The 22,272-nt window shown below is 36.5% G+C and overlaps 1 protein-coding gene across 2 annotated transcripts in view; it reads left to right on the top strand.

Moving 5' to 3' along the window:
- The window catches only part of TMEM117 (transmembrane protein 117), a 556,152-nt gene that overhangs the window by 94,112 nt on the left and 439,768 nt on the right, over positions 1–22,272 (top strand). For both annotated transcript variants that reach the window (XM_065887475.1, XM_065887476.1), the window contains one exon: positions 1,045–1,177. In XM_065887475.1, the coding sequence (XP_065743547.1) occupies positions 1,045–1,177 (133 nt within the window). The remainder of the gene's footprint in view (positions 1–1,044; positions 1,178–22,272) is intronic.

Raw genomic sequence — 22,272 nt, 5'->3', positions numbered from 1 at the left:
TTGCTGTGCAAAAACTTTTAAGCTTAATTAGGTCCCATTTGTTTATTTTTGCTTTTATTTCCTTTGCTTTAGGAGACAGATCCAAAACAATATTGCTACAATTTTATGTCAAAGAGTGTTCTGCCTGTGTTTTCCTCTATGAGTTTTAGGGTTTCCAGTCCTACATTTTGAACTTTAATCCATTTTGAGTTTATTTTTATATATGGTGTGAGAGACTGTTCTAATTTCATTCTTTTACATGTAGCTGTCCAGTTTTCCCAAGCACCACTTATTGAAGAGACTGTCTTTTCTCCATTGTATATTCTTACCTCCTTTGTCATAGATTAATTGACCATCCTTTCCAATTTTAGCCATTGTCTTTATAAATGGAATTTTAGGTATTATGTTTTGCTAGGAGCCGTACCAACACCATAACACATGCACATGCCACCAGGCCCCACACACCCCACAGACTTGGGCACCAGCCTGTATGTGGTTATGGATATTTTAGCTAAGAGTAAGGCTAAGCCTTCTGTCTCTTATGACAGAGACTTTATTTTTACTGTTCATGTTTGCATGTACCTTTAACAACTGGATCTTCTTATAAGTGAAGTATGACTTGGTTTTATCATCTGGCCAGTATTGGGAATGGGTCTATGGAAGCAAGAGGGAATTATATGGAATTTATGCAACATCGTTACCATTTGCCTTACTTAAGTAGTTTCAGTAAATGAACCAAAAACATATTTGTGAAATAAAAAGTAGCAGGTAATAGTGTCCTAATTAATTTGTTTTCATCACAGCCTAGTGAATGATGTCTGTATACCAGATTCTCATACTAGTATTGTTTGCTCTAGGATGATGATATGGGGGTTGTCTTGGACTTCACCATTTACGTACAAAAGAGCAAAAAGGACATTAGATAGTGGTTTCACCCGTAAGACAAGTGCTAGGGCAAAGGCTTCAGAGTATTTGTGAGATAATAGAGATTCACTAAAATAAAGCAAAGCTGTATGGATTCTGAGTTACGGTGTACACTGATTTCCAATAATATTTATATTGCAGGTCAGTTGCTTCGGTTAAAAATGTTTCGAGAGGATCATGGATCGTGGATGACAATGTTCTTCAGCACAATTCTCTTTCTCTTCATATTTTCTCACATATACAACACGATTCTTCTAATGGATGGGAACATGGGGTAGGTTGTCTTTCCCCTTTCTACTGTGGTGAGTGTTATATTTGAAACTTGTAAGAATTCAATAATTTTTTAGTTTGTAGTAACCTAAATCTTCGTTACAAATATTCTACCCTAATAGGGATAATCTGTGCATTTTTCTTGAGACATTTAGAGTCTTTTATCCAAGAAGCTTATCGCACTTTGCAATACTTATATAGTGTTCCTTATTCTTTAGGTCTTCTCTGTGGAGTAGTCTGAGAGCAGGTAGTAATTTCATTATAGTGACAGACAGATGAGAATCAGGAAATCTTCTTGACTTGTTTATAATCACACAATCAGTAGAACTGTCCTAAGATGTAGCTCTCCAGGTTTGCAATTACATTGCTCTACAATGCGTGGCTAAATAAAAGTGTTTGATACTGGTGGCATTTTTTTTTTTTTAAACTCTCTTGGCAGTTCCAACAGAGAGAGCTTTGTTATAAATGGGCCTTTTTAAAAGTGGGCCACCCTGTATTAAGTCCAAGGTTGTAATCTATACTTATCAAATCACTAATCAAATCACCATGGCATGAAGGTGTGCTAACAAGTAGATTGTAGATTTTTTTTTTAACTTTCTCCAGTTCTTGGTTTGCTCTTTACAAGTTTTAAGGGCAGAATGTAAGGAGAATACCTTAACTTACAGCTTTAAGAATTAGATTAGTGACAATAAGAAACCACTTTAGAAACTTGTTGTACACTGAAGTAGTTCCTCTAGAAGGTTTTGATCTATCCTCTCCAATAGATTGGAAAGCTAGCTCGTATCCTTTTCTTCTAAATGTAGGCCAGGCAAGACTGCTGGCCAGTTCCACGGTGCAATTATTTTGATGTTATGTATAGATTTTGTCCACCACTGTTCAGTGCTGAGAGGGATAACTCAATTAAAATTTTATTGTTTTCTTCCCACCATTAAAGAGATGAATAGTAAAAGAAAAGCAGGTACTTCACAAGGTTTATACTTTAGTCCATACTAACAAGTGGTAAATTCAAGAATGTGATTGCAGATCAAATATTCAGGCTTTAGGAAGTTATTAAAATGCTTTGTCTGTAATTATTTCTTGGGCTTCAAATGACGCCATTCCTACTGGGTCTATTTTTAAATGGTGGAGTTACAGATTCTAACCCATGGCTAGTCAGAATAAGCCTCAGCCTTAGAACAGTGCCTGTATAATGGAACCAGGTAATGGTGTGTTCCTGGATTTATCTAACACAATCAAAAGTCTCTCTGAGAGGAACTGTGCATTCTCAGCCCTGGGACCAGAAGAGGAAGTGATCCATGTAAAACTTACTCTTTTTAAGCTGTTGCTGGAAATAAAATGTTAAATAGTATATGTACATAAAATATATCCTTTGCTCTGAAGTTGACTTTTCATCTAATTCTACTTTTTTTTTAATATGGAGCTAATGAGGTCTGTGCTAACCAGAAGTGCTTACTCTTTACTCTTACTCTTACTTCTTTAATTCTGAAAGAAGCAGAATTAAAAATAATAAATTAAATGCAATAATAGATATTCCATGGCACATTGTAAAACAATCAACAGCTAATAACAACGCTAACCTTAGTGAGAGCTAACAGTTATTGACCACTCAGTAAGAGACACAAATTGTTTCAAACCTCACAATGACCCTCTGCAATAGGTATTTTTATTATCTCCATTTTACAGATCAAGAAACTGAGAACCAGAGAGGTTTTGTCACTTGCCCAAAGTTACATTATAATTAAATCTCTATTTTAAGCAGTAATAGAGAAGGGGTTGAGCTATTAAGTAGTGAATTCTAGTAATACAGCCTGCTCTTAAGCTAGCACACATTTGATGGATGGTTGATCCTGTTGCTCAATCACCATATGCCTATTAGCCTTTCTTTGTATTTTTATCATTCAAGCTGAATTTGAAAATTGAAAGAAGTAGGAGATATGTGCAGGAAATAAGAGAAGAGTTAGTCTAGAATTTATGTGTATCTGTCTTAAGTAAAATTGAAGGTGATTGTCTTTTATTCTCAGACTACATAAATTCCATAGTCTTATGTAACTCGAACTCTTCACCAATATGCCTCATCTTTGTTGAAAAGGATCTTTGCTTGAGAGGACATCTTTAATGGTGCTACTTTTTGAAGAAAAATCTAAAGCAAGGGGAAAATGGTTTATTTCTACACATTTAAAAATCTCCATTTATAAAAGGTGTATTATCAACAGTTACAACACATGCCATTTGAACTAGTGAGCACTTTAATGTAGAAATGCAAACCTGGAGGAAAATCAGTTCTTAGAGCAGGTGGATACCACTGTGCCTTTGGGGTGGAAGCACCATGTTACCTGAGGCATTGCCCTATCCTGTTTAGGGCAGGGAATGATGGAGCCAGAAGGGTACAGAAAGGACAACAGGCTGGTTTTATATCAGAGGATTGCTGGTGGTAGAGAGGAATTCTGGCTTCTTTACACTGAATCTGATTTGCATTGGGGATTTCAACCTGTGCTGGTCTGTGGATCTTTCTAGGAATATTGGTCTAGAACCATTCTGAAACGGATTTCAAGGATTTTCTATGATGGCTAGACTTGCGTTTATGTATTTTAGAACTCCTTTCCAAAACAGAATCTGTGAGGCCTACAGAGAGTGGATTTAGGATTTAAGAAAGGAAAAAATGAAGTTTCCCTAGAATAATTTGCTTTTTTTCCCTCCCTTTTCCCCCCCAATTTTAGAATTGTTTGTAAATTTAGTCTCAACCAGAGTCCCTTGATCCCTTGTTACGGAGAACAAAGTCCCTAGGTTTACCTGATCAGAACTGATAGTTTTAGCCAGAGCTCGCTTGATAAGAGTCAAGTTGCGTGCTCCTGGAGCTCTCATTACAGTGAGTGCCCTGAAGTGTACACTCACTCATGGCTTCAGCGATCTGTGGGAAGCCAGGCTGAGAGGCAGTGAGGTAGAGAGGGAAAGAGGGGAGTTAGAGATGTGCTGAAGGGACCAAGACAATCCCTATTTCCTACACTCAGGGGAAAGTCTCCTCTCACCTTTGATTCTCCCTCCACACCTCCTGCCACCAAAGTGCTGCTTTATTCTTTAAGTCACCAAGATGAACTCAATTCATCTTCCATAAATGTGTGAGGTCGTAGGTGAGGGTTCTGCTGCAGAGAAAGCTCTCATCCTGGGCAGACTTTTACATCTAGACATTTTATGAACAACTTCCTTTTTACAAGGTGGCAGACTAGCTAACCTGAAGCCTCTCCTCCTACAAAACCTTCAGGAATGCTGAAAAATACAATGCAGACTTAGACTTCTTTTCCCTCTTCATTTAATATTATTTGCTTATTTTTATTTTTTAGATCCGATTAACATTGATTGATTGAAATATAGTTGATTGACAATATTATGTCTGTTTCAGTGTACTGTATAGGGATTTGACATTTGCACACATTATGAAATGATCACTATGATAAGTTTAGTAACCATCTGTCCCCATACAAAGTTATTACAATATTATTGACCATATTCCTTATGCTTAATATTACATACCTGTGGCTTATTTATTTTATAACTGGAAGTTTATACCTCTTAATCTCCTTCACCTATTTTGCCCCCATCACTTCCCTTCCCTCTGGCAACAACCTGTTTGTTCTCTGTATCTATAACTCTTTTCATTTTGTTTTGTTTGTGTCTTTGTTTTGTTTTTTAGATTGCACATAAAAGTGAGATCATATTGTGTTTGTCTTTCTCTGTCTGACTTATTTCACTTCGTGTAATACCCTCTAGATCCATCCATGTTGTTGCAATAGCAACGTTTCATTTCTTTTTTTTAATGACTAATTTTATATGTAATACCACATCTTCTTTCTCCATGCGTATATGGATGGACACTTAGGTTATTTCCATATATTAGCTATTGTAAATAATGCTGCAGTGAACATAGGGATGCATATATCTTTTCAGATTAGTGTTTTTATTTTGGGGGGGTAAATACCCAGAAGTAAAATTGCTAGATCATATAGTAGTTCTATTTTTCTTTTTTTTTTTTTTTTTCTGCGGTACGCAGACCTCTCACCGTTGTGACCTCTCCCGTTGCGGAGCACAGGCTTGGGACGCGCAGGCTCAGCGGCCATGGCTCACGGGCCCAGCCTCTCCGTGGCATGTGGGATCTTCCCGGACCGGGGCACGAACCCGCGTCCCCTGCATTGGCAGGCGGACTCTCAACCACTGCGCCACCAGGGAAGCCCCTATTTTTCTTTTCTTGAGGAGCCTCCATACTGTTTTCTATAGTGGCACCAATTTACATTCCCAGCAACAGTGCAGGAGGGTTCCCTTTTCTCCACATCCTCACCAATGCTTGTTATTTGTGTTCTTTTTGATGACAGCCATTCTGACAGATGTGAGGTGACATCTAATTGTGATTTTGATTTGCATTTCCCTGATGATTAGTGATGTTGAGCATCTTTTCATGTGCCTGTTAGTCATCTGTATGTCTGGAGAAATGTGTATTCAGGTCCTCTGCCCTCTTTTAAATCTGGTTGTTCTTTTGATGATAAGCTGTATGAGTTCTTTGTATATTTTGAATATTGACCCCTTATCCAATATATTGTTTGCAAATATCTCCTATTTAGTAGATGGCCTTTTCATTTTGTTGATAGTTTCCTTCCCTGTGCAAAAGCTTTTTAGTTTGATTTAGTCCCATTTGTTTATTTTCACTTTCGTTTCCCTTGCCTGAGGAGACAGATCCGAAAAAATATTGCTAAGACTTATGGAAAAGAGCATACTGCCTATGTTTTCTCCTGGGAGTTTTATGGTCTCAGGTCTTACACTTAAGTCTTTAATCCATTTTGAGTTTAGTTTTCTATGTGGTGTGAGAAAGTAGTCCAGTTTGATTTTTTTGCTTGTAGCTGTCCAGTTTTCCCCAAACCCTGATAGACTTTTTATAAATGCATAGCTGAGCTTACCCAAAGATAAGGAAAAACCCTGAGGCCAAAAATGAAGAAGGATATGAACACCAAGGCAGTGAGCCTGTGAAGTGACACTCAGGCAGTGACTCAGGAACTTGAGTTTTAACTTTCACATTTGCATCAGAAACAAGGATCTGGACTTGTATAAGTGAGAAATTGAAACAGAAGCCTCCACATTAGATGGTCCTGCAAACTGCTACTGAGAAAGGATGGAATGGAAAACATCACTAGCACAGGGAACATCAAGAAGCTTGTCTGACTTAGATTGGGCTTTGGGTAGAACACAAAAATCTTCCAAGAACTCATAGCCACAGGTGTGGTTTTTATGGTTTTCATGTACATTTTCCTTTGGACTTTAGAACGCTCCACCCCCTGCCCAAGTCTCCCTGGCTGTTCTCTTCTCCCAGTTTCAAGTTTCTACTTCTCTCTGGAGTACCTCCCCACCCTCAAATAACTTTCAGAATTTCTCTGTTTCCTTATACAGAGCAATTTAGTTCTCTCCAACTTTTGTCCACTTTGATTTATCTGGGGCTTTTCCTTTCATGACCAAAATCATATTAATGCATGTTCCAATCAAAAGGACCAATACTCTAAGATGAATGCTGTTGACTTCTCAGAATATGAAGGGGCTGCTGCTGTGGCATTTTGCATATTTTAAAAATAGCAATTGTCCTTTCTCCTTTCATTCAGCTGTGTATTTAATTAACTGTCTCTTGGGAGAGAAAAACGAAGATACTCAAAGAAAAGGGAGCAAAGCAAGCAACCAAGTTAAAATTAGGGTTATGTAGTAATCACGGTTCAACAATACGGTGCCTTGTTTACATACAGGACTGAAGCTTCAAGGCAGAGAGACATAAATAGGAAAGAAACACGAAACCATTTTCCCCTGCAGTTACAGGACTTGATTAAAATTGATTCTAAATGAATCTCTCTCCAATTTAAAAAATTTCCTCTGTGTTCACTAGGTGCCTTATAGCCAATCTATTAGAAGTTCTTTATGGATAGAAATGGAGAGCTTTGCTCCCAAGTCCAGATTGAGGACTTTACTGACAGAAACTGTGTGAGGCACATAGGGCTGGGAAGGGTTTTCAGTGTTTGGACACTTCAAACCCCTTTTGATGTTGTCTTTCTGAAGAACTTCTTAGTCATGGAACATTTTAGCATCCATAGTATTACGCCCTAATTTAGGAAACGCTTGCCTGGTCTTTTCAAATATACCAGTCCCCCAAAGGATAACATGTGTGTAATGTGTGAGAAATGAAACGGTGGGAAAGAAAAGCATTTGCACCGTGGTTGAGGCTTATTAAAAGATTCTGAAAGCAGCCACTTGATGGCAGCAAAGGGCATGTTTTCATCACTGTTTCAATGTTATCACCGGCAGGTTTTCTCTCCTTTGAAAAGAAGACTCTTCCTCCTGAATTTCTGAAACTTGGTGTTGAAATATTTGCTCTCTTAGTGTTTAATGGCAATTTTTAAGAAATCCACATAGTGAGCTCTCTAATAAGCACCTCTTTCGTGATGTGCTTGGCCCCCTTCTATGTTCTAAAACAGGTTTAAATAATAGCGCATATAAACATCTGTATGCACACGTATACATCTATATGTTTATAGACTTATTCCAGTGTTACAAGGATAAATATCGTGTTTCTCACTGAGGAAATTAGACACGACTCACTGATAAAAATTCCTCTATGAACTAGAATAAGTGTCCAAAGAGTGCATACTCTTTAGAGTAGGATATGAAGAAGCTGATGTTTTCTAGTGTCAATCACAAAGAAAAGTTTTATTTTTTCCAGACACAAAGCCTTTTCCAGAGGAGTTTTACAAATATTAATTAATATATCAATATGTGTTAAGTATTGCAGGTACAGAATTTGAGAAATTAAGACAAAGTGATTCAGGCAATTTCAAAAATAAATATTAGTATTCATATTCAGGAACTGAAAAAAATGGAGGTAAGAATTAGGTGATGAGTGTAATGAAAATGTAGTAAATTGTCTCTTCTGTTTTCTTTCTGATAAGTTTTAGTAAGAACTTTTGTACGGAGCACTCACTGAATGAGCGCCGTGAGCACAGTGGGTGGGATGTGATAAGGGTGCTCGGTTGAGGAGAGGAGACAGGAGGGAGTATTTGAAATGGACACTCTCTTAACATCTAAAATGCATGGCTTTTAAGTATAGAGGCGGCAGCAAAAGCAGGCAAGGAAAAATAAGAAAAACAAGTGAGAGACTGGCCTAGACTACTTGTCTATAGGTTGCATGGAATTGTTCAAGATCTAATAATGCTTTGTAAAGTCCATGTGTACAGCTGACCTAGGCCTTAACCTGTCACTCTCTTATCCTCGTTTTTTGTTGTTTTTTTTAAAGAATGACCATACTCTGGTCCAACAGTGTGTCCATACATTGTATCAGAAGAGACTCTGATTTATAGCTTCAGTTTCTCTTGTCAGGGATGTATGTTTCAGCAGGTTATTCTGCCCAAAGCTGAATTATCCTTTAATGGAAAAAAATCAGGTGAAATTTACTCCAGGCAGTACTTTTTTCTTTACTAAATTCACTAATTTTAAAACCTCCACTAATGCTTTCAGATTCCTTAATCAAACTTTTCCTCTTTCTAGTCACCACTGGTCTAGAAATAGGAGCCCTGGTACATGTTTTTATTGTTAAGAACTGTGATTTTCATTTGCTTTTGCTCTTCAGTACAAAGCTGGTTGACCTGCTACCACTGTTTATACTGGTAGCTTCATTCTAAGGAAGGAATGTTTGTGAATTTGTTTTGAAAGATGCTAAATTTATTTTGGGAAATGACAAGAAAAAATTTAAATTGTCTTTAATAATGTTAAACTATACAGTTTTTGTATGACCTAAACTGACAAAATAACCGAAGTACAAATGTATCCATTTAAATTGTAGTAAATGAAAAAAGGGATCAGATGTTACTTTCAGTGGTATGTAATAAAACACCGAATTTAGGGATGGGTAAAGGATGGAGGCCTAGGGCAGGGTTCAGAAGCTGGGGTGGGGAGAAAGCCTAGCTGTAAGTGTTAGTGAAGCCTGAAAGTACTTGAGTCAATGGCTGAAAAGCTTGATTGGCTGCTAATACAAGGCTGAATGCAAATTTTGCTAGAGTGGTGCTTTAAATAATTTGTTGGCTTCACTCTTAATTAGGCTAAACATTGACTTGCTTGTACATTTAATTCACAATAATAGCACAATTAATTACTAAGGCTGGGAGGAAGGGGCAGAGCTGGTTGCCCAGAATGGGCTCATGAGAAGAAAAGCTGGAAATGAATGGCTGAGTCTGGTCAAGATGGCTGACCCAGTGGGGTATTGGGGAGAGGGAGGGAAGGAGGGAGGCCGGTGAGAAAGAAAGGAAGGGAGAAAAGGAGGCGGGGAGAGAGACAGACAGACAAACTTATTTAGCCAAAGGCAGTATAGCACCAGGGCTCCGGTGGCTGCTTTTAATACTATTGGTTGCACGTTACTTGGCTTTGATAGTACAAGGGTAAAATAGCGCAGTGTGCCCAAATTGTCACAGGTTTACTGTTAGTGTTGTCTGCATTGATGAAATTTTAAAACATTAATGAAAAACACAACCAATGTTGCATCCTTATTACTCTATGGCGTACATTATCATCTGTCCAGAATCGACATTGATTTTGACACACTTAGGAGGTATTCTGTGATCATTGTTCATAGTTGCTTATTTCAACTCTCTTATTAAATAGTTTATCAGCTTGTTACTGGGGAAGAATTCTGATCCAGGAATGAGATACCTGGGTTGGAGCCCCATCTTAGCTACTTACTGGCAAAAATAACTCAGAAAAGTTAAACAGTTTCCTTTTTTTTTTTTTTAGAAACTTGTTGTTGTGATAGGGTTCTTATTAGTATCAGTGTTATCAGCATCATCATTATTATTATTAATCTGGGGGAAATGCGTGCTTCTAAAGTGGAGAAACAAACTAAATTAAAGATTGCTAAAAATCTTGGTTGCCTTTAGTTTTGCTTGGTATGGAAGGCAATGTGGTGTAGTAGAAACAGCATGGACTTTTGTCCTGACACCCTGTATCTGTGTCTGGGAAACTACTTCCTGAGCCTGAGTTCCTCCAGCATACGATGGGGATATTGGTACCTACCTTCGTGTTGTTGTGACAATCACAGATAACAACGTATGCAAAGCAGTTGATGTGGTTCCTGCCATGCCATGAGCTCCTGATAAATGCTAGTTGCTGTTATAATAAGAGAACATTTTAGCTTCTCAAATCTTTAGCTCTCATTAAATATCAGTTGTTATAGTAACAAGTACTTTGGTTAATGTAATGAAATGACATAATTTATGGCAATGATCTTATTACATTATAATCAATTATAATAATTACTATCAATTTCATAAAAAATGCCCAAATCAATGCCTGGCACCAGTAGGTCTTCAATAAGTATTAATTTCCTATGCCATAAAACATCATACATAATCTTAAATTTACTTGATTTAGGAGTGAAATTAGTACATGGAATACATAGCACCTGGCTCAAATGCTATTGGAACACATCTTTATGAGTGCACATAAGCTATTCTTTCTTTTGTTTTTCATCAGTGAAAAGTAAATACAGAAAACAAATATTTCATTAGGATTCAGAAAAGCAAATCAAACACATATTAAGTTACTAAATGATTATTTGCCAATTTTGACCTTTTTGAAAGGAGAGGGAAAATTTGGTGGAATTATGGCTGACATCATGTAAATTAATGACATAGTGGTCTCTCTGTGTGTGCATGTGTGTTGTGTGTGTATCCATTATCTAGAGACTATATAATAATAAACATCTTTAGGTTCCTTCTCAATTCCTTTTCCTGAGTGGTAAACATGCAGAAAATAAATACTTTCCAGACATGAAAAACTGATGTATATGATAACCCAAGGTTCAAGGTTTACCAAAAGTTGTATAGTTAAATAAATTAATACGAGATGACTCAGCACTCGCTTAGAAGTGACATTTCTGTGACAAGTTATCCCATTTGTAATCTATTAACCCCGTAGTTATTCTTGAGGGATAGATGAAAAGCAGTAAACAGAGTTCTACTGATAAAATATTTCATCATTCAAAAAGTTCCTTGTTCTAGTAATGTCAATGGCAGAATAATTATATACACTGCTCTGGCAGCTTGGTTCAGAATGTCTACAACCTCTTTTGCACCAGAGCAAGAGGATAATGACCTTTTCATAGCGGAGAAGAGCAAGCCTGCCTGAGCTCTTCTCAAGGGGAGAATCACATTGGAACAGGTTAACTTCTCTCTATTTCAGTTTCCTTTAGGCTATCATGAGGATACCCTGACACTCTACATTTTTCTTTTCTAGAGAAGCAAATGTGCATAATACACTGGATTAAGTTACTGTCAAAAGACCCAGAAGAGCATAATAATAATTGCAATGTTGAAATTCCTTAGAAATGGGATGCCCAAAGACAGATCCCGATTAAAGCAACATTAAATGAATATTCTTACCTAATTAAAAAAAACTATATTACGTCCTTTATAATAAAAGATCAATAATATAAAAAAATTTGAAGAAAGTAAAGGGGTATTAGATTTTGACTTATATTTTATAGCCTACATATTTTAATTCTCTCTCCTTAAAATACGTATTTTAAAAGATTAGGAGGATTGTTCTCGGGTATGCTGAAAAGTGTAAAGTATTCAACATCATGTGCAGTTAACAGGAAAAAATATATATCACATATAAAATGATTATATTCTTTTAGCAAAAAAATTAATGGATTTGTTTGCTTCAAGACTGTCCATATACTATATGTATTCTGTTTTTTGATATAAAATATACATTATATATAATAGTATATATTATTCAGTATACTATTATACACATATATGTATAAAATGTTAATTATGTTAATTATTATAATATAATGTTAATTATTAGGTAATCAAATCTATTTATTAATTAAGTCATTTACTTTTATTAGAGAGTTTGATGTGTAAACTTAAAGCTAAGCACCCAAAATAATTCACTGATGATAAAGTTATGAGTAACTACCCAAGGAGAAGAAATTACAGCAGTATGTATGTATTTATCGTAATTGAATATGTGGATATTCATAAAACTGAGAAATAAGTAAGATTTTGTAGGTGTTAAACGAGTAACAGATGTGATATTTATGTTGGGATTATGTCAAATTAACACATACATAGGGTTCAGAAAAAGGAGAAAGCTAAGTCAGCTTCTTAAACAATTTAAGTGTCTGGAGAAGATGGTGTTAATCATCATTTCACTACACCATCTACAGTGGAGTCAGTTTAGGGTAAGTTTATGAAAATTGACCTAGACTAGTGAAGTAGCTAGATTTGTGCACCCATTTGGTGAATTGCTTCCAGGGAATTTACCTGGAAGCAATTACTTAGACCCTCAGTCTATGGGACAGTTCTTAATTAAAATTCACAATAGAGGGACTTCTGAAAGTCCAGTGGTTAAGACTCCATGCTTTCATTGCAGGGGGCATGGGTTCAATCCTTAGTCAGGGAAATAAGATCCCGCATGACGCATGGCACGGCCGAAAACTAAGTAAATAAAATAAAATAAAATTCACAATAGCCATTTCTCCTTATGTTTCTTAGGAACAGGGTCTCAGACAAAGTCAGGCTATTGACACTGTTAATTTCTCTGAGCTTGGCCTCATTGATTAAAAAATACACTTTTTGAGTACTTCCTTTGGGTACCAATCACCAGTTATAGTTTAGAGACTCATCTCCCTGAGATCAAAGAAGTATCCAGAGCTGGTTCAGGAAGCAGGTTATGGACACATTTAATCATAGCCAGACAATGAGTGATGATGGATTTCAAAGATAAGGTAAGAATGTAGGAGTAGGAGATCCAAGTCAAGGTTGGCAACAAGAGATTATCTGTCATGGTTATAGACTAAATGTATAGATTACTTAAGAGTCAACAACAGTTAAAAAAAAAAAGAATCAGCAGCAAAGTAGCGATAACATCAAGAGTTTTGGAGTGTCTAATGATCACCGTGTACCCTCTTCCCCAGCCTCCCAATTTTTGTGTACAATATGAGGAAGTTTATAGACTTCATGTTGAGAGCCACAGAAGTAGGCCTCTCCAAATTAAGACACTAAATAGGAGGCTCCAATGAAAAGATCTTAAAACTAAGATATATCAATCAGGAGAGGTTAGTGTCTGTCTCTACTTCTACTTCTCAGTAACAAATATATTGTACTTCTCCTTCCTATGTACATTACCTTTAATAGCCTTCTCTACCTTCTAACACACAGTGTCTTTCTTCCTATGAAGGAAATAGATATATAAACCTATTTTTTTTTAAATCATCATCCTGTGATTTGACATAAAAGGCAAAGATGAATTTTTCATCAAAATCTAATACTTATTCAATTGTATATGGTGATAATATTAGATGGCCGATCAGGATGTTAAGTGTGCCATGACTGATAGAGGAGAAATCTGTTTGATAGCAGGAAGGAAAGATATCAAAGTTAGTTAGATTGGTGATTAGTATGCCCTAGGTTTGGTTCTTATCTATAGCTAGTATACATTCTGATTTAGTGAATGCATCCATTCTGATAGGTACTTCTCATGCCAAGTCTGTTCTAAACACTTTCAATAGCATCCCTGGTTAATAGAAATAAATGAGTTAATGTAGTGAATTCGGGAGAAAAGACACAGATCAGTGAGATCTTAGGAAGATATGGATAAAATGTATAATAAGTCAGAGGAATTATGAAGTATCTTACCTTATTATGACTACAAAAATGAGATGAGTCAAGAACACAGAATTTGATCAATTAGAATAAAGGAGCCAACTGAGGCTGAACTTACGCAGTCCTTCTGGTTTCCCTGGCAACAGGGCCCCCTTCCCAAGCAAGTAATGTTATAGTATGAGTGAAGTAATAACTGGAGGTAGAAGAATATGTGTTCAATTCAACTCCTACTTCTGGGAAAGGGAGGAGTTTGCTAAAGGCAAAGGATGAGGTCACGAGAAGGGAAGAATTTAAATTAAAAAAGAAAAATAAAAGAATTAAATTAAGGCTGAGCTTGAAAGCTTCTGGGCATAGCACTGCACATAGCAATGTTTCTTCCCTGATTTTGGTTGAAACCAGGGTAGATAGTAAATCGCATGGCTGAATAGCTACATTATATTTTCCATCATAGCCCAGAAATGGCACTGAGAAATGGTGATCTGTGTAAATTGGCTTGGAGTGGAGCCCTATGCTGTGTGGATAGCTCTGCCTGCTTTTACAGTTACCAAGGAAGTTCTCATTTGCCCAGAAGGATCAAGAGGCAGTCAAAACAGGCTTGCCCATATATTTCTGTGAATTTAGTTTACTTTGCTTTTAATGTTTCTGTAGGTTTTATTTTTCCTTGCTAAATACATCTTTTCAAAATCTGCCCAATGGTCTGATCCTTTTCCACTTTTATTAAATGTATGTCATATGTGCACCACTGCTTGGAGAACTAAGAGGCTAGGAAGGGTCCACAATGGGACAATGAGAACCTCACTCTTTCAATTCTATTTTTCCTTCTCTGAACCTTTCTCACTAGAAAAAGAAGAGGAAAAGGGGTATTCCCTCCATTCCACTCTCTATAGCTCCCTAAACAAATCCCTATAAAAAACAGAATAGAAATAAGAAAAAAAACCCCACACAGTATTACCTAAAAATAGGATGATTTTATAATTTATTATCCAAACCAGGACACTATTGGAAATGAAGGGGAGGGCTATTAATAGTAACATGAGAGAAAAGGCATAAACTGTCATGTTCAAGGCTAATTGAAATGTGTGGTTACCCTACCTAAAATCAGTAGGTGATAACAGAGAGATCAGGAGGGAAAGAAGATCATTCGGGGATATTCTAGAAGAAAGTCTTGGCTTTGATGCACACTGAATATTTGAGTTCCTGGACAGTTGTAACTAATTTGCAGTCAAGTTCTATTCTAATAAGGACCATGAGATTCTTCTTTTTAGCTACATTGTGTTTTATTGTTTTGGATTGGTGCCCACTTTTCATTGTTTTATCTTTTGCAGTATTTTCTAGAATAGCTTGAGGTATAAAAATTACATACAATAAATTGCATATACTTAAAGCCTTCAATTTGATACCACCCTCCTGCCTTTCCCTACCCTGACCTTCATCCCCAGGCACCACTCGTCTTTCTATCATTATAGTTTAGCTTTCTTTTACTAGATTTTTATAAATTGAATCATACAATATGTGCTTTTTTTGGGTCAGGGTTCTTTCACTCAGTAAGATTGAGATTCATCCATGTTGTTGCATGCACTGACGGATCTTTCCTTTGAATTTCTGAGTAGTATTTCTTTGTATGAGTATACCACAATTTGTTTATCCATTTGCTTGTTGATGGCTATGTGGGTTGTTCATAATTTTGGACTATTTGAGCTTATTTTAAGATTAAAGATCTCTTGGACCTTTTCCAGAAATAACCTGTATCAGGTTAAACTGTAGGAGGAATGAGTTATTAGGCAAAAAACGAAGTGATAGGGATCCATATTCATAGTGAAGTCTCAGAAAGGGCCTTAGTGATTGACCAAAGAATGGCCAAGGTTAAGGGCTGATTTCTGCACCCATGGCTATAGTTTAGGAAAATTAAAATCAGTTCCCTTTTGCTTAGGGCAAAGCAATGAAGCACCATTTTCTCATCTTAGATCCCAATAAGAGTGAAGAAGAATCCCTGTAGTGTGAGAAAATGACTGTAACTGTGGGCAGTGTCTGAGATGGTCCCAATGATTCCCCACTCCTGGTGTTCAAGCCCTTGTGCTCCCCTCCCCTTGAGTGTAGGTTGAACGTAGTGACTCACTTCTAATGAATTGAATATGGTAAAAGTGATGGGATGTTAATTCCAAGATTAGACTGCTGTCTTGCTTTCCCTTCTGTTCCCTTCCCTTCCCTCCCATTCCCTTATCCGACCCCCACCACCCTTACTCTGGGGAACACACTGCCCCACTGGGAGTTGTCTTATGGAGAGGCCCACTTGGCAAAGAACTGTCTGCCAACAACAGCCAGCAAGGACCTGAGGCCTGCCAATAGCCAATAGCAAGCCAAGTGAACTTGCAACCAGATCCTCCCCAAATCAAGCCTGGAGAAGACTATAGCCTCAGCGTACACGGTGATTATAGCCTGTAAGAGGCCAGCAACCAGAGGACCCAGTTAAACTGTGTTCATATTCCTGATCCACAGAAACTATGAGATAATAATTGTTTGCTATTTTAAATTACTTCAGTTTGGGATAATTTGTTTTCCAGTAGCAGATACACTGTGCTTAAAATAGTGAGTTCTATGTGATGAAAATGTTCAGAAAGAAGAGCAATATATACATATTTAGATACGCACACATCCAGAATGGCCACAAAATCCCTGTGTATGCTGGATGGGAGTTTTTCCTATGTTTTCCTCCACTCTCTGCACTAATTTTTATTTTCAGCTCTGTTTTTCTGGCTGTCTTCTTTCATGTTGATGGTGGAGAGACTTTAGAGCAGTCCCATAGAATATTAGCAAATAATCAACAGATAATATCAGGCACAGAGACCATATATTGCATCATACGGTGGATACTTAGGGGAAGCACTATTGATCTTTCTTATGGAAACGGTAGAGAAAATTTTCCAATGAGTTTTCATAGAGAAGACCCTCTAAAAATATAGAGAATGGCATCCTCAATGACATTTCTAGCAATTTCCTTACAGCAACTAGAACATTAGTGAATTTTAGTGAGGTGGTTCTTTTCAAGTGTGTCAATATGGTCTTTATTTTCAGTCTTAAGGACTAACCTAATTGTAGCTATGGCACCCAAGTGGAACTCATTAGTTTCCCAGGAGAGCATCTTACATATTGGGCTTTTTCAACAATATCAAGCGTCACAGCAAAGGCGGTTGTCAAATTTTTTCTGCAGATGGATGGTTTCTTTTAGATATATAAAGTTCTACTTGTGAGCAAGGAAAAAGTAGTTGGCAGGTAACATCTTACATTTTTTCTAGTTATATAATTCCATGATTTGTTGTCTAAAACCTACTTTTTTTTTCTTTTTTAGTATTGTTACAAAAAAGGTATATATTCAGCTTGAAAACCTGCTGAAGGAAGGTTAAATCCAGGTGACTTCTCGTCCTATTCTGACTATAGGGGTAGCTAAAACTCTGCAGGACTTTTCTATTTCTCTCTTTAGAGCAGCGCAAACTCTTTGAGTCATCAGATTACAGGTGCCATATACCACTTTAATTTAGGAATAATTGTGCAATGCTCTTTCAGTTAGGCCTGAGAAAGTACCTGTATTTAAAACTATTTCCAGACTTGGCAGCTTTTTTACTGCAGCCTGCACAAGAGCAAATAATTCTTACTAAAATCACTTAACACTTCCTCGTGAGCTTTGTGTGACACACTGATTTATATGTATATCCTTTTAGCAGGAAATGAGTTTGAGTTTCACTTCAGGAAGTAAGAATGATATTACAAGCAGAAATATAAAAAGATATGATAAAACACCTTCAGCGAGTAATGTCATAGCATCCCTTATCAAAGAAAGCACAACAGAGCCATGGGAATATCCTTTTACTTCGCGAATGAAGCAGAAGATTCTCTGTAATAGTTTTAATAAAAGATAGGAGCAATATACTCTTTGTGATAGATGTCTGTTAGTGTGCTGCAGATTTATTATCATCCCTTCAAAAATCAATTTAAAATTATACCCTACTCTCATATAAAAACCCTTGGAGGCTTCTGGCATTACATTCTTCCATCCTGTCATCTGGCAACTTGCTGATTATTCTCTCACCCACTAAAAGGCTTTAGCACCTGTCTCATAGTCTTGCTCTTTGCTGTAAATCTTGCCATTGTTCTGGGGTATCCAAACTCCACATGGTCACTTACCGACTACTTGTAAAACCATCTAATGTATTCTTCTCAGTCTTTATTTTACTAGACCTCTCCTTCTCACACTTGGCACTTATGATCATTCCTGACTTCTTGAAATGCTCTATATTCTTGGTTTCTATGTCCTCCTCTGTTCCATACAGTGAATGGCACTATTATCTAACTAGTTTCTAAGGCCAGACACTTAAGTACTGCTCATTCTTTCTTGTCTTTGCTTATCTCCTACATGTGATAAATCACAAAGGGTCTTTGATTCTACCTGTTAAATATCTCTCAAATCCGTCTACTTAGGTCTGTACTTACCGCTACTCCCCTATTGTTTCTTCCTTGGATTTCTGCAACAGCTGCCCCTTCCCTTTCATTCTCCACACTATGGTGATTCCTCTAAAACATGGATATCCCTGCTTACAACTCTTCAGTCTATTTTCATTGTTTTCATAATAAAGTCCAAGTTCTTCCATGGCTTAAAGGCTTATTATATTATATATGGCCCCAGCTTACCTCATTATTTTGCTGTTTTGTTACTTTTGCCCAAAGACTAAGCTCCATCCAAAGGGAACTTTTAGTTCTATGAATAGAACATTCTCTTTCTCACCTCTGGCTAACTCTATTCAGATCTCTGCTTAGACATCACTTCCGCTGAGAAATCTTCCTCACACTTAAAAGTCAGGTAAAATGTTCCTTCTTTATATTCCCATAATTTTATGCACCATCCACATCATAACATTTCCCACACTGTGTTTTAATTGCCTTTTTACCTGTACATATTTCCAATCAAATTATGGGTTTTATGAAGGCAGTAGATTTTTAATTTTTGTTTTGTTTTGTTTTTAGGCCGAAATGCACTTTATTGACATTTGTGTACAGTATGAAATGATCACCATGATAAGTCTAGTAACCATCTGTCCCCATACAAAGTTATTACAATATTATTGATCATATTCCTTATGCTATATATTGCATCCCCATGACTTTTAAAATTTTATAACTAGAGATTTGTACCTCTTAATCCCCTTTAGCTATATCCACCCCTCCTTCTCCTCTGGCAACCAACTGTTTGAGTCTGTTTTCATTTTGTTTTGTTTGTTTGTTTTGTTTTTTAGATTCCACATATAAGAGAGATCGTATGGCATTTGTCTTTCTCTGTCTGACTTACTTCACTTAGCATAGTACCCTCTTGATCCATTCATGCTATGACAAATGGAAATACTTCATCTTTTTATGGCTGAGTAATATTCCATTGTGTATATAGATACCATATCATTTTTATCCATTCATCTCTGGACAGACACTTGGGTTGCTTCCCAGAAGTGAAATTGCTGGATCATATGGAAGTTCTATTTTTCATTTTTGGGGGAACCTCCATATTATTTTCCATAGCAGCTGCACCAATTTACATTCCCATCAATGAGGGTCCATTTTTCTCTACATTTTCACCAACACTTGTTACTTGTTGCCTTTTTAGATAATAGCCATTCTGACACATGTGAGGTGGTATCTCATTGTGGTTTTGATTTGCATTTCCTGGATGATTACTGATTCCTGAGTGAGCATCTTTTCATGTGACTGTTGGCCATCTGTGTGTCTTCTTTGGGAAGAGAGTCTATTCAGGTCCTCTGCCCAGTTTTTAATCAGATTTTTAAAAAAATGTTGAGTTGTTTGAGTTCTTTGTATATTTTGGGCATTAATCCCGTATTGAACATATCATTTGGAAATACCATCTTCCATTCAGTATGTTGTCTTTTGGTTTTGCTGACAGTCTCCTTCACTGTGCAAATTTTTTTGTTCAGTGTAGTCCCATTTGTTTATTTTTGCTTCTGTTTCCCTTGCCTGAGGAGATGGATCACCAGAAATATTACTAAGAGTTTACTGCATAGGTTTTCTTCGAGGAGTTTTATGGTTGTAGGTCTTACATTTAAATTTTTAATCCATTTTGAGTTTATCTTTGTATATGGTGTGAGAAAGTAGTCCAGTCTGATTTTTTGCACAAAGCTGTTCAGTTTTACTAGCACATCTATTTAAGAGGCTGTCTTTTTCCCATTATACATTCCTGTCTCCTTTGTTGTAGATTAACTGACCATGTAAGTGTAGGTTTATTTCTGGGTTCTCTATTCTGTCTCATTGATCTGTTTTTTGTGCCAGTACCATACAGTATAGGTGAAATCAGGGAGTGTGATACTTCTGTTTTTTCTTTCTCAAGATTGCTTTGGCTATTTGGAATCCTTTGTGCTTCCATACAAATTTTAGAATCCTTTGTTGTAGTTCTGTGAAAAATGTCTCTGGTATTATAATAGGGATTGCATTGAATCTGTAGATTGCCTTGGGTAGTATTGTCATTTTATCAATATTAATTCTTCCAGTCCATGAGCACAGTATATCTTACCATTTGTATGTGTTCAGTATTTTTCATCAATGTCTTATAATTTGCAGAGTACAGATCCTTAACCTATTTCATTATATTTGTTTCTAGGTATTTTATTCTTTTTGAAGCAATTGTAAATGGAATTGTTTTCTTATTTTTCTCTTTCTGATAGTTTTTTATTAGTGTATAGAACTGCAACATATTTTTGTGTATTAATTTTGTATTCTGCAATTTTACTGAATTCATTTGTTAGTTCTAATAGATTTTTGGTGGTATCTTTACGATTTTCTATGTGTAGTATCATGTCATCTACAAGCAGTGATAATTTTACTTCTTCCTTTCCAATTTGGATTTCTTTTATTTCATTTTCTTGTCTGGTTGCTATGGCTAGGACTTCCTATACTGTGTTGAATCAAAGTGGCCAGAGTGGGCACTTTTGTCTTGTTCTTGATGTTAGAATAAATGCTTTAGCTGGCTCTGTCGTATATAGCCTTTATTATGTCATGTTCCCACTATACCCACTTTATTGAGTGTTTTTTTATAATAAATGAATATTAATTTTATCACAAGCTCTTTTTCTGCATCCATTGAGATGATCTTATGATATTTATCCTTTTTTTTTTTTTTTTTTGCGGTACGCGGGCCTCTCACTGTTGTAGCCTCTCCCGTTGTGGAGCACAGGCTCCAGATGTGCAGGCTCAGCGGCCATGGCTCATGGGCCTAGCTGCTCCGTGGCATGTGGGATCCTCCCGGACCGGGGCACGAACCCACGTCCCCTGCATCAGCAGGCGGACTCTCAACCACTGCGCCACCAGGGAAGCCTGATATTTATTCTTTATTTTAAAATTTGATGTATCATACTGATTGATTTGCAGATACTGAACCATCCTTGCATCCCTGGGATAAATCCCACTTGATTATGGTGTATGATCCTTTTAATGTATTGTTGGATTTGGTTTGCTAATATTTTGTTGAAGATTTTTACGTCTATGTTCATCAGTGATATTGTTTGTAAATGTGTGTGTGTGTGTGTGTGTGTGTGTGTGGTGTCTTTGTCTTTAGTATTGGGCTGATGCTACCCTTGAAGAATGAGTTAAGAAGCATTCTTTCCTCTTTAACTTTTTTGAATTGTTTGAGAAAGATAGGTGTTAAGTCTTCTTTAAATGTTTTGTAGAATTGTCCTTTGGTTAAAAAAAATGTCCTGGATTTTTTGGGAGTTTTTTGATTACTGGTTCAATTTCATTACTGGTAAATGGTCTGTTCATATTTTCTATTTCTTTCTGATTCAGTCTCGGAAAATTATACATTTCTAGAAACTACTCATTTTTTCTAAGTTGTCTATTTTATTGGAGTATAACTGTTTGTAGTAACCTCTTATGATACTTTGTATTTTTCTTGTTTTGGTTGTCATGTCTTCTATTTCATTTCTGTTTTTATTTCTTTGGGCTTTCTCTCTTGTTTTCTTGATAACTCTGGCTAAAGGTTTATAAATTTTGTTTGTCTCTTCAAAGGACCAGCTCTTAGTTTCATTGATCTCTTCTGTTTTTTAAAAAAATTCTCTATTTTATTTATTTCCTCTTTGAGCTTTATTGTTTCTTTCCTTCTAACTTTGGGTTTTGTTTGTACTTCTTTTTCTATTTCCTTTAGATGTAAGCTTAGTTTGTTTATTCAAGATTTTTCTTGTTCAGAGGTAGGCTTATATTGCTATAACCTTCCCTCTTAGAACTGCCTTTAATGTGTCCCATAGATTTTAGAGTGTTGTATTTTCATTTTCATTTGTCTCCAGGTATTGTTTGACTTCCTTTTTCATTTCTTGAGTGACCCATTGGTTGTTTATTAGCATGTTGTTTAGACTCCATGTTTTTGTGGTTT

This window comes from Phocoena phocoena, chromosome 11 (assembly GCF_963924675.1).
Source record: "Phocoena phocoena chromosome 11, mPhoPho1.1, whole genome shotgun sequence".
Lineage (NCBI taxonomy): Eukaryota > Metazoa > Chordata > Mammalia > Artiodactyla > Phocoenidae > Phocoena > Phocoena phocoena.
The sequence above is the reverse complement of the archived record's forward strand: the minus strand, read 5'-3'. Positions and strand labels throughout refer to the sequence as shown.